The sequence below is a fragment of the Argopecten irradians genome, chromosome 11, assembly GCF_041381155.1.
Source record: "Argopecten irradians isolate NY chromosome 11, Ai_NY, whole genome shotgun sequence".
NCBI lineage: Eukaryota > Metazoa > Mollusca > Bivalvia > Pectinida > Pectinidae > Argopecten > Argopecten irradians.
Genome location: NC_091144.1, coordinates 25,757,860 through 25,775,503, shown reverse-complemented (window position 1 = coordinate 25,775,503; position 17,644 = coordinate 25,757,860). Strand labels below are relative to the sequence as shown.

The window sequence follows — 17,644 nt, the reverse complement described above, 5'->3', positions numbered from 1 at the left end:
AGAAATACCTGCACAGGTATTCCTACAAGTATGCAGGAATTGTTATTTGATTTACAAAATTCCAATTTGTTAATAATAAATGGTTTTAGATGCAGAATCTATCTTTATTTCAAATTATCCAAGATTTCCTGATGATGAGATTAGATGTTACATGACAGTGATTCCAGATTTGACTGTATTTACCATGATAGGTAATATCTTGTATTTCCTGACATATAATACATTGTATGAACTTGATACAGTACTAGACTGTCAGTTTACATGAATTAACTTAAGCCTGACTTTTGTTTTTCAGTTCAATGTTTAACGGTACCAATGACAACGGGACGGGGATGTCGTCACAGCTTGGAGCGACGGGAGGAATAACATTGCCGGTATCACCCCAGGTGGGGGATGGTGCAATGGAGCGTACCATGGCAGAGGGAGAACGAAGTATAGAAGGAGTTAGTGTGTCCTCATTCTTAACCTCAATTGGACTCGATCAGTTACGAGATATATTTGATAAAGAACAAATTACAATGGACATTCTTGTAGAAATGGGCCACGATGAACTAAAAGACATTGGTATTAATGCATACGGTCATCGGCACAAGATCCTCAAAGGTGTGGAGAAGCTCATCTCTGGAAATAAAGGTTGGTTGGTGGTTACACATGGCTTTTACTGTAAAAGTACTCAATCCAAAGTGAGACTGAAGTAATTTCAGGATCGATGCATTAGATCATTTGTTATACATAAAGAGAGAAAATTGTCTATAGAGCCAAATGCCTGTGGTTAAGCTATGTGACGTGGTTATCAAAATCATAGATGTCTGATTGAAAATCCCTTCCATTGGTGGTTTGTGTTTTCTTGGATCAAGATTTCTGATTGGACAAGGCTTTTTGGAGTGTAGTTTGTGTTATCATAAAAGTGAAAGAAGATATCTGATTGGACCTGCTCTTTTATTGGTGGTTTTTGTTTCCTTGAAACAAGATATCTGATTGGACAGGCTCCTCCATTAGTGGTTTGTGTTTTCATGAAACAAGATTCCTGATTGGACAGGCTCTTCCATTGGTGGTTTGTGTTTCCTTTAAACTTGATTGTTGATTGGCCAAGCCTTTTCAAAGTGGAGTTTGTGTTAACATACAAGAAGATATCTGATTGGACCTGGCCTTTTATTGGTGGTTTGTGTTTCCCTGAAACAAGATTTGTGATTAGACAGTTCTTTTTATTAAAGATTAATATTTCCATGTAACAAGACATTTGCATGGATAGTCCCTTTACTTAGTTGTTTTTTTTTTTTTACCCCTAAAGGACCAGATGTATTATTGTTGTGGTTGAGCCAGTTGGTAAGGGCCTGTTCTGACAATTAATACATACTTCCTCTATCCCCCCCCCCCCCCCCCCCCCCCAAAAAAAAAAAAAAACTACTATTGTTTATAGCTTTTAACACTGTGGAAAGATGTGAATAAAGATAAAGGAATGACTGTTTTTCTCAACAATTTTAGGATTGTCCCAAATAGCACCACTCCTTGAAAGGTTGTAGAAATAATATCTGAATATGAGAAAGACGTTGTTGATCATGACATGTGTCAGAATTAAGGCCACTCTTGAGCATGTTGCTAGGCTGTTACTTACATATTTGATTTTTCCCTTAAGGTCAGTCTTCCATATTAGCAACGGTTCCACACCAAGGAACAGTCCTAGTGGATTTACTGCCAGATGATCCTGAGTATATTTCAGTAGACGAACAGGTAAGGCATAATACATTTACACCAAACAAAATTGTTGCCAAGGTCATAAATTTACAACTGTAGACCAACCAGTTCTCTTTTGGCTTTAAGGCCATGATTTTGAAAAGGAAAAAAATTAGTTTACTACCTAAATTAACATAGGTTTCTTCTGTGTGGATCACATGTGCAGTAACAAAAAAAAACCTTTTGGTGGTAAATGGCTATACAGTAGGGTCACAAGACAAACAGAAATGGAAGTGCAAACATAGCAAAAGATACGATTCCTAAGATATAATCTCTTAATAAATATAAATATGGATTATCTGAGGAGAAAATACAGTCAGTCAAATAGATATGATATCATCTGACCTGACTTGATGTGTATATCTATATGTGTGTGTGGATTTATTTATTTACAGATGCAAAGTACGATACGAGAACATAAAGAAAATGTAGGGGGAATTTTTAATCGGTACAATATAAATAAGGTAAGCAATCAGAAAATTGATATGTTAGAAAAATTGTGATGAAGGAAAAAGTCTTTGAAAAAAAAAATGTGGACCAAATTCTGATAAAGGAAATGTAGGAAGTATTTTTATATTGATGAAAATTTATATCCATGTGCCTAATATGACAATGTTTGTGGTTTATTGTTGTGACAGACACAAATTTTTTTTGAAAATTATAACTGATGGATTCCAGATATTTTCATTAAAAGGAATAGCATTGTAAATTTTAAACTAAAATTTATTTACGGAAGTAGATATAGACTTATGTTTCTTTATGATATCATATATCTAACACACAGATCCAGAAGATCAGTAATAAGCGACTTTGGGGTAGATATTGTCACCGGCGGAAAGAAGTATCAGAGGAAAATCATGGCCATGAGAATGAACGCTTATTATTCCATGGCTCCCCTTTCATCAACGCTATTGTACACAAAGGTTTTGATGAGCGACATGCTTACATTGGCGGCATGTTTGGGGCTGGTAAGTGATTGTAGATATCTAAATCGTCTTACAAAATTTTTTGGGTTTCGTTGAGAGTTTAGCTCTGTCAAACCTGACTGTAAAGACCACCCAAGGGACAAATATAAAAGGGTTTATATTACAAAGTCAAATTGTGTTTAATTTGGTTATCTGGAAACCCAAGAAGAAGGTCTTATTAAGCAGGTGGTGAGGTACAGAGATGGTTCCACTTTCAGGTTTCACTTTATATTCCATTCCCCATTTCTCTGTTGTCATGATTAAAGTATGTGACGTCTAATTTTACGCCTTTTCGCCTTTTCCCTCAAGCATCTAAAACCTCGGCTTGTGAATGGTTGCTTAAAATTTGAGGCATTTTCAATTTTAGAAAGTCTTACATGGAAATCTATTATATTATTAAGATAAACCATTAACCCTATGATTTTTCTAAATTGAAGCAGGAGTTGTCCCCCTTTTAGTTAAATAAATATAAAATCATAATATTTTTGTATAGATACTGGTATATTATATTAATGTAATGAATGCAGAATGGATATATGTGAATACCCGGTAGCTAAGTTGTCCAATCCATTTTATGTATACAAAATCAATAAACTCTTGTTGAAATTGAAATCTATTTGAATACAACTCTACAGAAGGTTGGCACTCTTTTACATCAGTTGTTAAAATTGTGTGTGTTTTACAGGTATCTTTTACATCAGTTGTTAACATAGCGTGTGTGTTTACAGGTATCTACTTTGCTGAGAACTCGTCTAAAAGTAACCAGTATGTGTACGGTATAGGTGGAGGAACTGGCTGTCCTCTTCACAAGGATCGGTCCTGTTACATCTGTCACAGGTACAATTCTCATTGATTCTTAAAACACATTCCACATAAAGGAATCAGTTACTACACTCAATCGTACATTTATCATTTTTTCATTTAATCATTAATATATTTACAAGAATTAAAATCTTCGAGTATGTTATGACTTCACATCTCATAAATGAAAAATAAACTCCTTGGAGAGATTTAAAATTTCATTATTTTTACCAAGGCAAAGACAAATATCGAATTATTTTTAGCTTGCCTATTCGAAGAATAGGGGGAGCTAATGTTGTCACCCCGGCGTCGGCGTCAGCGTTGGCGTCCCATTTCACGTTAAAGTTTTTGAGCAAGTTTCTGTTTCGTCAATAGTTTAAGCTTTAGTAATCATAAATGTTTATGATTTTATTTTCCTAATGTGTTTGGATGCTGAACGTGATAATACAACCAATTTGTGGCCCTTTAAGGGGTTTTTGAGTCTGTTAATTTGTCATATTTCCATGTTTAAATAGTAAATACTTGAACATCAACTTCTTCTGAATAGGCGAGCTTTGCTGTTCTCCAACAGCTCTTGTTTTATTTCAAATAAAGTATTGAATATATAAACACATTTGTCAAAACTTTTTCAGACAATTACTGCTGTGCCGAGTAACCCTTGGGAAGTCTTTCCTACAGTTTAGTGCAATAAAGATGGCCCACTCTCCGCCAGGTCATCACTCGATCATCGGTCGACCCAGCAGTGGGGGCCTCATGTACCCGGAATATGTTGTGTACAGGGGAGAACAGGTAGGTAGCCTACAATGTGTAAACTCATTCTTAATCTCCAGAGGTTACTATCACTGTCCTCATATCCACCCCTCGACCATGATTGATCCTCCAGGGGTTACAATCAGGTTGTGTTTTATTAGTTTAAAGTCCTATTAACAGCCAGGGTCATGTAGGGACCTGCCAGGTTTGTTGGTGGAGGAAAGCCAGAGTAACCAGAGAAAAATCACCAACCAGAAGTCAGTACCTGGCAACTGGACTACATGGAATTTAAACTTGCAACCCAGAGGTGAAGGGCTTATGGTAATATGTCTAAATACTTAACTACTTGGTCACTGCGGTCCCAATCACTGTCGTCATATCCATCCCTGGACTCTGTTATGGTAAAACATATCAGAAGCAAAAGACAAAACAAAAAAAAACAAAAAAAATCAGCTGACTAGAGACAAGGACCAGAGGACTTGAAGATTTGACGAATACAAAGCTGTGATATACTACCTCAAAACAATACAATGTACCGTTATACAATCAGCCAAAGGACCAAATTAGCCTGTTTCATTTGATATACACCAGTTGCTGCACAGGGCTGTGGTGGCCGAGTGGTTAAGATGCTCCGACATATTAACACAAGCCCTCCACCTCTGGGATGCTGGTTCGAATCCCATGCCGGGCAGTTGCCATGTACTGACCGCTGGTCGGTGGTTTTCTCCAGGTACTCCAGCTTTCCTCCTCCAACAAACCTGGCACGTCCTTACATGACCCTGACTGTTAATAGGACGTTAAACTAATAAAACCAAACTGCACAGAGAGATTTCGGTTTTGCCATGATGTAGTCCAGAGGTTGGGAGATAGAGAATATAATGACAGTGATAGTATCCCCTGGAGATCAGGGAAACTAGAATAACTGTTTTGTTGTTCTATTCCTATAACGCAGTGTTAGTATGGGAAGGAAGGTGTTCTGTATTTTAAATATTTATATTCAGAACCTTGACAACAACATGTTGTGTTGCCTTGTGCACCACTGTCACTTATAATAAAGATAATGCATTTCTTGCTTATAAACGGTAAACTTGTACATGAAGTTGACTATACTAAATTTGTGAGAATAGTAAGCTTTACATTTAATCACACATGTTCATGTACAAGGAGAAAGCTATATGAATATTATGTACTGGTAATGTTATCGTTAGGGTGATATACATTGTAAAACAATTGGTATTCTTGTTAGGGTGATATACATTGTAAAACAATTGGTATTCTTGTAAGGGAAATAAATGCTTAACAAAAATCATTTACATGTTGCCTGTAAAAAGGACAAGAGTTCCACTATACAAGAAAATACATCATGAATATACTGCAGCCTCCCAAAACATGCACCTCACATTTCACACATGCTACACACCACATACATGGGAAGCCGTCCTAGCATGACCCTGGCTGTTAATTGGATATAAATATAATTACCAAACCATTATATCCGTTAATGTTGTTTTGGTTCCTTTTTAGGCCTACCCTGAGTATCTCATCAGCTTCCAGATCTTAAAACCAGACAGTCCAGAATCATCAGCGACAGCAACTCCAAAGAAACCGTAGACTTAAATATATAGAATCATCAGCAACCGCAACTCCTAAAAAACCATTGACTTAGAAATATAGAATCATCAATGATAGCAACTCCTAAAAAACCATTGACTTAAAAATATAGAATCATCAATGATAGCATCTCCTAAAAAACCATATTATCAGCAACAGCAACTCCAAAGAAAATATCAGATTTACACGACAAAATCATCAATTATGACAACTTTGTAGAAGTGATACAATTACAAAGATGGCATCGTCAACGGCAACTCCAAAGACACCATAGACTTACACCAATAGAATCAACGACGCCAACTCCAATAGAATCAACGACGTCACCTCCAAATAATTTGTAAACATGGAAATGAAGAAGCAACTCCAAAGAAGATATAGACTTACACAGACAAAATCACCAATAGAGACAATACTGAATAAATCATGGACTCACAATTACAGTGTTTAGAATCATCAGTGACAGAAGCACCAAAGAAGCCATGTGCTTTACTAACTGTCCAGTATGGACAACAACAGTGACTTTAAAGAAATCATAAGCTTAAAAGTCTAAGAGTGGACATTATCATGCTTTTCTTAGAGAGTGAACCTGCCTTTGCTATGACCAGTATTCATTTAGTTTAAGCTAGCTACATATGTAGTGGAAAAAAAAAACTAATTGGAAACTAGAAACAAAAATCATATTGATTTGTGTTGAATGAGTCATGCATGTTTGCATTTTATTGAGCTAACGTGAGAAATTTTTCATGTTAGAAATTCCAGAATTTACTCAAGATATATTAAATATATCTTATCTTCTTTTACTTCTTTATTGGAAAACACTAAATTGATAAACAATACCCCGGTGTGAGTTTATTTCTATTTGTCATCAGCTAGTAAGACTAAAGGAATGTCTCCACTTCCTCAGACAAAGGGTTTTACTTCATTTTTGAAAGCTTTATTTTTTTAAGATGACACCAAGTTACATTTTTAAGCCTAGTTTTCCATTTGTGTTGCATGACAAGTGTATGAATATGCAAAACATCGCTTTGACTAAACTTGGCTGTATTAATATCGGTTTTAATTTAAATTATTATTAATTTAATTCTTGATGTTGAATTCTCATTAATCATGTATCTTTGCCTAGGGACCTACTACATTTTAGTAGTGTTTTTAAAAAGAATTATTCACTCATACATAAGAAATATGTCTTTTCTGCTTAGAATAAGGTGTTAAAATGGAAAATCTGTTTATTTAAGTTTGATACAGTGTTACTTGTGCCATTTTTGTCAAATATAGCAATCTTTGTTATGTACAAGTATTCTATTTTTGAATCTACAGAGATACATTATAGGGCATTCAACGAGAAAAACTTCATATTTACATCCTCATTCAGTGAAATAAATTGTCTAAAATGTATATAGAGCCCTCTGTATATATTGTAAATATGTACATTGCAGAATTTGCACCATTTTCCCAATAGCGCCTGCTCTTTGGAAATGCATAACTTTCTTCATCTTGCCAAATGTGTCTGTATGGTCATATGACATGAATGGGCCGTACAGAGTGAATACCGAATCTCGTGAAATTGATAAAACATGTACTTTAGCTCTTGATTTTGCTCTTCCTACAACAGTATGGTCATCTCATTGTTTAAATTAAAACATGCACATTGTATGACATAAAGTGGATTAAAATCAACATTGTGAGATGTGTGTGAGTATGTGTGTGTGTGTGTGTGTGTGTGTATTTTTCTCACATTAACAAATTAGTCCCACTTAGAATGTATAATTTATAGCACCACCACTGTAGAAAGAATATCTTCTTATTGTGACCACCTTTTTTCCATGTGAACCATTTCAACACAATTTAACCTGCATATTAAAACAGCTAGCCATAAGGACTATTTTATATTGTCTCTTTGATGTTCTTTATTGATAGGTTTGCCTGTACAGCAATCCGTCTATGTAAGACCACTCTTATAAATTGCCTGTACAGCAATCCGTCTATGTAAGACCACTGTTATAAACGACCACTCTTTTTTTTCTTTCTCAAACACAGATACTAGTCAACAGTAAATTTAACTCCCCCCTCTCAATGACCACACTCCAAAACCGGACCAACTGCCACTAAAATATGGCCCAAAGTCGGAATATTCGTTCTAACATCCCTCTCACCAACAACCAATATGTTTCCCTGTACTGTAATTATATATATAATATACATATGATGTATGTACAATCTTGAATTTCACTTCCTTGTATAAATAGATTCTTCAAAATAAAAATTATGCTTTATGTAATTTCACTTCCTTGTAATAAATAGATTCTTCAAAATAAAAATTATGCTTTATGTAGCCTAACTTTTTATCATAGCTACAGAAAATGCTTTATTGTTCCATCAAAAAACAAGTGGATATCATTTATTTGGGTTTGGTACATAGTAGCCTCTTTCTGGATTTCGAAATAGCCTATTAGGATAGAAATTAGCTTTTGGCCCATTAATATCAGACGGTGGACTATTCAAACTGCCTTTTTCTTCATCTGTCCATAAACAATTCTTATCAGTATGTCTCAGAAAGTACATTGTCGGAAACCCATTAGTTTTATTTGGCAATTGAATAAAAATAAAAAATGATACAAATAAAGGTATATACATATACCTTTATAAGCATAATATGCAGTTTCTCTTAATATTCAAATTAAAAAAAAAATATATATAAATAGTAAAAGACTTAGAAATTTATCTTTCATTTGATTGATGCTGAATATTCAATCATGGGCAACCTAGTTCCATTCATTGCAGTAAAGTTAGTCGATAACTTTGCCATTTTGTAATACTGTAAAACAAGTGTGGACTTTCAAACATGTGACTTTGGCTTTTAGTGCATTAAATTAAAGACCATATACATTCTACTTAAATCTTAGTAATAACATCCTACACTGCTAGTCTACACTGCTAGTAGTACTTATCATAATTAACCATTAAAGGAAATATGGTTTGCAAGGAAAATTATCAAAATAAGCTACCTTTATATTTATAAAGAATGCATTCTTTAGAGGGAAAGGAAGATATGAATAGGTATTGTATGTTTGTCGTTATGAAACTCAAGTGTTTTTGCTAATGATTCAAAACCGTCTTCTTCTTTTTTCTTCTTTTTTTTTTTTTTGTCAAAGATTTCAAGTAGTGTGTGAATGTGTTTGCATGTATCTGACATAGAGAAATGATTTGCATAGATGCATAAAAAACAGAGTATTAGTTTGTAAAGGTGTATTAGGTGTATGAAATAGAGTATGGATTTGTATAGATTTATGAAACAGAATATGTTTATGTAAAGATATGTTTAGTATGGATGGATTTGTATAGGTGTATGAAATAGAGTATGGATTTGTAGATTTATGAAACAGTATAAATTTGTATGGGTGTTTAGTAGGGATTTGTATGGGTGTATAAAACAGACACGAATTCGTATAGATGTATGTAACAAGGTACGGATCTGTATGAAACGCAAGAGGAACAAATCAATTTTTCCTGACATATTGTACATTTGAGTGTAGAAAGTAGACATGTGAACGATCACGAGTGTGGGCTGTTAAGCTGTATGTAGGTTGTACAGTAACTTAATTTTGTATTGTATATAATCCTTTGTATCGTTGTGTCTCTCTCTGCCGTTTTAAATCTCTCCTTATCTATCTTAACTTTAAAAATACGCTTCCCATTTTGTCAGTGACATGTTTTAATGTAACTACTCAATAATAAACACACTTCGTTGAAGTCCATTAATTTTCTGTTGCTGTTATCTGTTTAACAGGTAAGTTAGTATACCCAAACTACAACAAGGTTAGGGGTATACTAGGTTCAGGTTAGCCATCTGTGAATTATTGGTACAGAACAATTAAACAGCTACTCCTCATAAACTACTGGAGCGATATCAGTGAAAGTTGGTAGCAATAATCCTTATACAGTGTAGATTTACATAATCTATGTCAGAACAAGATAACCCACCTTTTATAAGAGTTATGCCTCTTTGTTACAGAAGATATTAGAGGTATAAGTTGGCCTTATAGCCGACAGATCTAGTTCTACAGTTGACCCTCAAGATCCAAACACTCGGATTGCGAATTTTCTAGACTATCGAATTCCATCTGGATTTATATTTATCTGGATTGCCGAATATTACTGTAAATTAATAGTAACAAATCTGATTGGCCGATCTGTTTCCACATTCATTCCTTCTAAATGTTGACCAATTTAAACGTAAAATTCTCCATATATAAAGGAAAGCATATCAGGAGTTAAGGAAAGCTGCTTAAGATTTTTTTCCATAACTACTGTAAATACTTTTCAATGGAAAATTCTTAAAATTTAAGGAATATTGTGTCATATGATCAGTGAGGCCATATGGTTAGTGAATGTGTTGTATAATACTTGAGGGCAAGTTCTACCACGGTCATTCTTTTTGTATCAGTACAAATAACAATGTAAATATGACTTTTAGTGTCGTATATAAGTATATACATTGTGTGTATGACCCTATTTATTCTTTGAAGTTGCTGTATATATACAAGTCTCCCATTCTGAGACCAATCAGAGGCCTGTATCGCTAATCTGGTTTTCTATGCCAAGAAATGGTCTAAATGCATACAGTTCATTGTTTATTTCTAAAACCCCACCCCTGCCTCATATTAGGTACATACGAAATGTAGATGTAAGTATAGTATTAGTACATTGTATCACTCTACATTTGCAGCAGGACAAACACACGAGAAGGCCAATCAAGGTTTAGGGGAGCTTTGATTACACCTTGGTGTAGCATGCACCTGTTTGAAAGAAGAGAGAAGCGTACTAATAGAATTAAATTTCATTATATATAACGACTAAAATCGATCGTTCTATATATTCATAATTTCAATACATATATTTGCATCTCTGTCCAAAATTAACATTTAACAATTTAATAGAACACCAGAAGTAAGTTTAGAGCATATAGTAAATTAATTTTATATCGGTACTAGTTAAGTAGAGTTCGGCTGTTTTTCGTTTTATATTATTTCTCTGTGAAGGCAATCCCTGTAACTCTGATTACTTTTCTATTATACCTGTATACCCTTGTGATACTAGTGTTTACTATTACTTACCCCTGTAATTATCACCACCGATAACTGACATGGTTAACAGGTCCATGATAGTTTGGCTTTTTACAATGTTTACATGGTAATATTTTCTTGTACTTATATACCCTGATTTATATATTCATGCTTTATGTTTTGGATAACGTGATGAGATTGTGACTATTACGTGGCAAAGCGGTTTCATCTTGTGAATGTTCTCGAAAACCTATTTTATATGTTACCGAGCTATTTATGTTTCCTAACGACAAACTGCAATATATTTGATAAATAAAACCCTTCCCTTCTGGTTATTTAGTACTTGTAGATTTCTCAATCTCTTTAATTTAGCTCACTTTTTTTCTAAAGGGTCGGCGTGCTTAAACGCAATGGCGCGGCGTCCGTCAACATTTCTTTTCAATCGCTACTTGTCATGAATTACTGCATAAAATTGAACCAAATTCATCCGGAAATTTGTATAAATGATGACTCCGATTTTCAAGGGCGGGTCTAATAAGAGGAATAGAGACAATTGAAATTGCTACTAGTCATAAAGCACTAAGTAGATATTAGATAAAATTTAGTTTGACAAATCCGACAGGGAAGAGGACCGTATTTTAAGATTTTGTATACAAAAATATAGTGAATTTGACTACCGTTGGACAATAGAGATGGGATGCAATAGAAAAAATAGACATTGCCAAAAGAAAACTATTTTGATCGTTTAACTACATGAAGTTCTGACTATACAATGTAACTTTTTATATACTATCAGCAATTTACAAAATAACTGTAAGTAAAAGAAATATGTTTATTTTAAACTTGAATTAATGTGTGTGTATACATTTTTAGTGAAGGATCTGGCAAAGGAAGGCTGAATTCGGAAATATGACGTTAACATATCTAGTATAGATAAGTTTCCTATGAAATAGAAAAATAAAATTTCCCGTCAAAATAGCTCTTTATGCGAAGAAATCAATTTACTATATAGAAATCCTAAAATGTACTCCCGGTTGGCTATGTCATTGGTTACATTTCCACGCAGCATTGCTTTCAAAGAGTTAGACGAATTTATCTTTTTAATAATTTCAATGTCAAAACTGGACAACAAAAGCAGAACTTGAACGTCGTTTTGGGATGTAAATTTTTTTGGAAGGCCAATGAACGCATTATGACTGGTTTCGAACAACAAACAAAAATAATCTGAATGCATGAAGTTTATTTACATAGGCAATAAATAATTATCAATATTCAACTTTCAATAATAAATAATTTTTCATCATAAAAGATAACTTTCTTCTACATTTGAGGGATAAATGTTTCACATTACAACGGGTTGCGAAATCGTTCTATCTAATAGCACTATTGGTGAATATTTGGATTTCATGAAGACGTTTATTGTCTTTTTCAAAAGATTTTGCGCTGGGTTCTTCTACTCTTCGAGCCTGCGCACCAGGACTTGGACTTGGAGCGGAAGTGACGTAAGTCATCGGCATGATTTTCATGAAGCATTGGCTTGTAGCTCATTGGTTCACAGAGATCCTTGTGGTTTTGATAGAAACTTTTATAACCATTATGCAACAGATACACTTCCGGGAAGTCCAAATATGGGTATCGATCCTTGTTCAGTTCCCGGTCTTTGCTTCGGAGGAATCGGGACCTGGAAAAATGTAAATATATCTATAAATGTCATATTCCAGGAAAAATGATATTTATAAGTTTATAATTGATGAACGTACACGGACAATCGGAGCGATAATTGAAGTTTTAAGAGAGAGTTGGAAACTTTACTTACATTTTTGGGCCTCTTTCTGATGAAAATTCACAGTGGAATATGAGTATATGTTTTCCATCGTCTGAGCATGTGCGAGAAGTTAAAAGGTCATGGATGTCGTCGCGCGTGAACAGATTCTCTGCCTCCTAAAAAGTTTTAAAGATATACATTATTGATTTTCTAAAGCAATCATATAATCTTGAAAGTGGTTCTTTTTATATTTAAATGAAACAAATGTCAAAAATGATCAAATTGGATGGAAAATGAGTCAGGCTACCAAGTTCTTGAATATAACTAGATCATTAAGCATTAATTAATTAAAGTTATGATGACATTATGTGTCGTATGTAGGTTCAGAAAAGTCGTTTGACCTACCTTGATATGGCCGCCTTCATACTCGTAAGGGTATCTACAATCGATGATGCGATAGCTACTGATGACGTCATCATATCGTCCCGCCAAAACATCAGCCATGGTTTCTGGTGTGATGCTTTTAAGATCGGAGTGTTTACCGGGAATTGTGGGTAAACTGTATGTCGTTTCACCATTTCCTGTCAAATTGTCTTCCTCGACCAATCGCTCCACGGCGGAAATGACATCATTGCAAGAGTTTCCAATCGGTCGATCCTGAAAAGAATGAAAAGTGTTAAATGGTGTAATTGACTTTTAAAGATCAATAATTATGCCAATTAAATACGGTGGCTGGGAGCGGACATGAAATAAATAAAATTATTGCGTGGGAACGAAATATTATTGCGTTCGAACGAAATATTATTGCGTGGGAACGAAATATTATTGCGTTCGAACGAAATATTATTGCGTGCGAACGAAATATTATTGCGTGGGAACGAAATATTATTGCGTTCGAACGAAATATTATTGCGTGCGAACGAAATACTATTGCGTGGGAACGAAATAATTATTGCGTTCGAACGAAATACTATTGCGTGGGAACGAAATAATTATTGCGTTCGAACGAAATATTATTGCGTTCGAACGAAATATTATTGCGTTCGAACGAAATAATTATTGCGTGCGAACGAAATAATTATTGCGTGCGAACGAAATAATTATTGCGTGCGAACGAAATAACTATTGAACTCATTATCATACATGGATGATATGACAGTAATCATGCCACCGTAGTAATATGATTAAGATATGGCCTACAACTTATGAAACGGCACCTTATCTAAAAAAGATGTTTTCCTTATTTTTAACGATTTAAAGTCTTGTTTATTGTATTATACTTTATATATCTAATGAAATACACGTACCTATGATGGCGTACAGGGGACACTATACATGTCTATAATTGTATCTATCTTGTACGTACAGCATATATATATATATAGTATATTGTACATATGAACAACTTAGTGTATAAACTTGTACGTACAAGATACTACGTTGTGCGTGCAAATGTACTATATCATAATTTGTACGTACAAGATACTGTAATAATTTGTAAGATATGAAGTTGTACGTACAAGATAATAATTTGTAGGTACAAGATACTAGTTTGTACGTACATGATACAACGATGTACGTACAGACGTACAAGATAAGTGTTTGTACATACGTACGTACAAATGTACACGATACTGTAACAATAGATACTAAAAAGATACTAAGTTAAACGTACAAGATAATAATCTGTATGGACATGATAAAACAATATATTAGACCTAACACGCTGCCGTAAATAAAAGCATTATATGTGCTTTTATATTACTGTGTATATGACTTTAATACATTATGCTTCAATATTTCCATTTGAATGTGTGCAATTGTGTTACAACGAAAGTTGTTTTGTATCAATACTTAGTCAACTATTTTAAAAAGTAAAACAATGAATTTACATGACTTTCTCTAAAATTTTAATGCAAATCATTGAAAGCAAATGCTGAAATAGAATACAAATCCAAATAATACATGCAAAAAACTTTAAATTAATGGTTTCGAAGCAAAATATACTTTATAAAATATACCTTATTAAGATTACACAAAACCACATTAAATGACCAATTACAAAGAATATTGATATGAAATTGCAGACTTCCACATTTGAAATAGCCAAAGGTAAACCGTTGATATTTCGTTCCCACGCAATAATTATTTCGTTCCCACGAAATAATTATTTCGTTCGCACGCAATAATATTTCGTTCGCACGCAATAATATTTCGTTCGAACGCAATAGTATTTCGTTCCCACGCAATAATATTTCGTTCGAACGCAATAATATTTCGTTCGAACGCAATAATATTTCGTTCGCACGCAATAGTATTTCGTTCCCACGCAATAGTATTTCGTTCCCACGCAATAATATTTCGTTCGAACGCAATAGTATTTCGTTCCCACGCAATAGTATTTCGTTCCCACGCAATAATATTTCGTTCGAACGCAATAGTATTTCGTTCCCACGCAATAATATTTCGTTCCCACGCAATAATTTTATTTATTTCATGTCCGCTCCCAGCCACCGTACAATTAAATACAAAATACCGAGAAGATAAGATTTTTAAATGTTGTTTTTTTTTAATTTTAATTTTACTATCCTTTAATTAAGAAACAAATGCATGCTTACCCCGAATGAGAGCGACTTGCTCAGAACACGTGATGATGACGTAGTTGGTTTCTGTGAATATTTTGGTTTCTTAGTGATGGACCCGTCATCATCTCCGTCAAATAGACGCTTGGACTTCTCGAATAAAGACCTTCGGACACTGTAGGACTGAAAAAGATAATAGGGTGTTACAAACATCGTCATGATGCGGACCAACTGGTATTGCGAATATTCTAGGGAGTATGGATTGTATGGCGACATGTATATATCAATTCAACTTGCGACGCCAAAAAATAAAAATGGGGAGGGAAGCCAAACCATGCATTGCTAAGATATATTTAAATGATATCTAAGAGATTTTGTTTAGTTTGTTGGGTTTTTTTTTTTTTTGACATCAGAGTAAATTGTATTGCAATAGATCTATATAATATGCGTACATTCAAAATCTGACTAAACGTTTAAGCACGAAACATTAAATCGAATGAAGAAAATGTCTAAAATGTGTGTCCTACCTGTTTCACATTTGGAGTTTGAGGTAAGCATTCGTCTTGTATCAAATAATCATGTATTTCTTCATCCTAAAATTAGAACCAACCATTTGCTAAGCATGTCGTCGATTTGTGGGAGAAATATTTGCAATAACTTTGCAATCAGAACACATTTAGTCCGGCTATCACAACGAAAATAATTCTGTACTAAGAACGATTACTGTAACCTAGTTTTCTTTCGCGTGCGATTTATTATCACGATCAAGGTAAGTTAGGGAAATTTTATCTCCGCCAATTCATTTTACGAGAATTCTTGAACAATGAAATTCAAAGATATCTTCATTCAATTTTAAATCCGCGAAATTTAATCTCCGCGAAAATGTTTTATTATTACTTACAATCTCCATGCCTAGTCCGGAGTCTTCATCATTCAAGTTCGGAGGAGGTAGGGATTTGGTCCGGAAGAGAGCTCGAGGTGTCTTAGCCCGTGGGGTCAGGATCTCTGTTAAGTCCATGGACTCATCATCATCATCGCCAAACTTCAGTAAGGCTATGGGGTTAAACTGTAATGAAATAACATCCATTTTAGGGCAAGTCAGAAAATATTATGTGTTTGTAATAAAAGAAATCGCGCAGATCTTTCCCGTAGCTTAATCCGTCGGAAACGTGAGAACACGCGGTATCAGTGGTGAAAACAATATCGTCTTTTACTTATTTTAAGATAAAATTTTATTTACTTATAACAACCGTGCAAGAATCGTATGAATACAAAGTTTAGTCTATTCGTTAATTCTCTTATAATTACAACATTATCTTGGGAGAAGACCTATACATGTATACGAATGCTGTCTAATCACATTGACTTTTGTCGATAAAATTGTCTGAAATCAACTTACCCCAAAACTGTTCTGAGAGTTTTCCATGTTGTGAATTTCTGGAAATAAAAGAGAAAAAAAAATAGTTATCAATCTACAAAACAAATGAATAAGATAATTTCGTTATTACTTTCTTTTTAGAGTTTTTTTTCGATGAAGCATTTACTAAACTTATCTCAAAGAATTGAACAATGATAACACATTAATCATTAGTTGATATTACTAGAGCAAAAATTGACCAGTACCTTTCAGGTCCGAGGTATGATCTACACTGACCACTACAAGGTCACAGCGTCCTTTATAATACTGGCCAGATTGCCCTAATCTAACTGACCAGGCCGTACAATACTGTCCGTGACATTATAATCCATGTACAGTATGGCCCCACCCCCGGGAATCGTATTGTTCCTTCCAATGTAGTATTATCATCGCTGTCATCTACCAGATTATCGATTCTATTGACCACGGCTAATGTCCATCGGTACGGACAAATAGCCCCACCCCCGGGATCAGTCTGGTAAATAGCCACGCCAATATCCCATTACAATCGCTCCCTGCTGCCCGTGGGTCAGCGCTGTGATCGACTTTGATACCAAACCAGTTATATGGTTAAGAGTTTGAATCAGATTAGCTGTATCTAGTATCATCAGCGATTATATATCACAGGCCCACGGGTAGTAGGAACTTGTTTGTTTGTTATTTTTTCAAGTTTTTATCTTAATTATAATTAAAGGTCTATCTAAGAGATGTTAACAGCGGCATATACAAGCGCCGTCTGAATTACCTACAATGCTGTAATTTACCATCTTTTAAACTGAGAAAACAACGCATTCAGGAATTTTAATTTCGCCACTCGGCGCTCGATCTGCTTATATGTTGTTTTTTTGTGGGGTTTTTTAAAGATAAAAATATCGGCAAAAAAAAATTATACACTAAGACCCGAAAAATAGCAGTACGTACATTATTGATTTTACCAAAAGAAGTAATACATG

At 34.4% G+C, this 17,644-nt stretch overlaps 2 protein-coding genes across 2 annotated transcripts in view; one reads left to right on the top strand and one right to left on the bottom strand.

The window, feature by feature from the left end:
* Positions 1–9,623, top strand: part of LOC138335122 (poly [ADP-ribose] polymerase tankyrase-1-like) — a 32,775-nt gene extending 23,152 nt beyond the window's left edge. The window contains exons 22-28 of the mRNA XM_069284050.1: positions 296–633; positions 1,637–1,731; positions 2,130–2,198; positions 2,519–2,702; positions 3,428–3,536; positions 4,133–4,289; positions 5,775–9,623. Of these exons, the coding sequence (XP_069140151.1) occupies positions 296–633; positions 1,637–1,731; positions 2,130–2,198; positions 2,519–2,702; positions 3,428–3,536; positions 4,133–4,289; positions 5,775–5,861 (1,039 nt within the window). The 3' untranslated portion in view covers positions 5,862–9,623. The remainder of the gene's footprint in view (positions 1–295; positions 634–1,636; positions 1,732–2,129; positions 2,199–2,518; positions 2,703–3,427; positions 3,537–4,132; positions 4,290–5,774) is intronic.
* A 2,574-nt stretch (positions 9,624–12,197) lies between these two features.
* On the bottom strand, positions 12,198–16,700 carry LOC138335121 (M-phase inducer phosphatase-like). The gene is made up of 7 exons (XM_069284049.1): positions 16,674–16,700; positions 16,176–16,340; positions 15,802–15,867; positions 15,311–15,457; positions 13,098–13,349; positions 12,744–12,868; positions 12,198–12,608 (listed from the first exon to the last, which is right to left on the bottom strand). The coding sequence occupies exons 1-7, from the start codon at positions 16,698–16,700 to the stop codon at positions 12,356–12,358; spliced, it is 1,035 nt and encodes a 344-aa protein (XP_069140150.1). The 3' UTR covers positions 12,198–12,355.
* Positions 16,701–17,644: the final 944 nt, after the last annotated feature.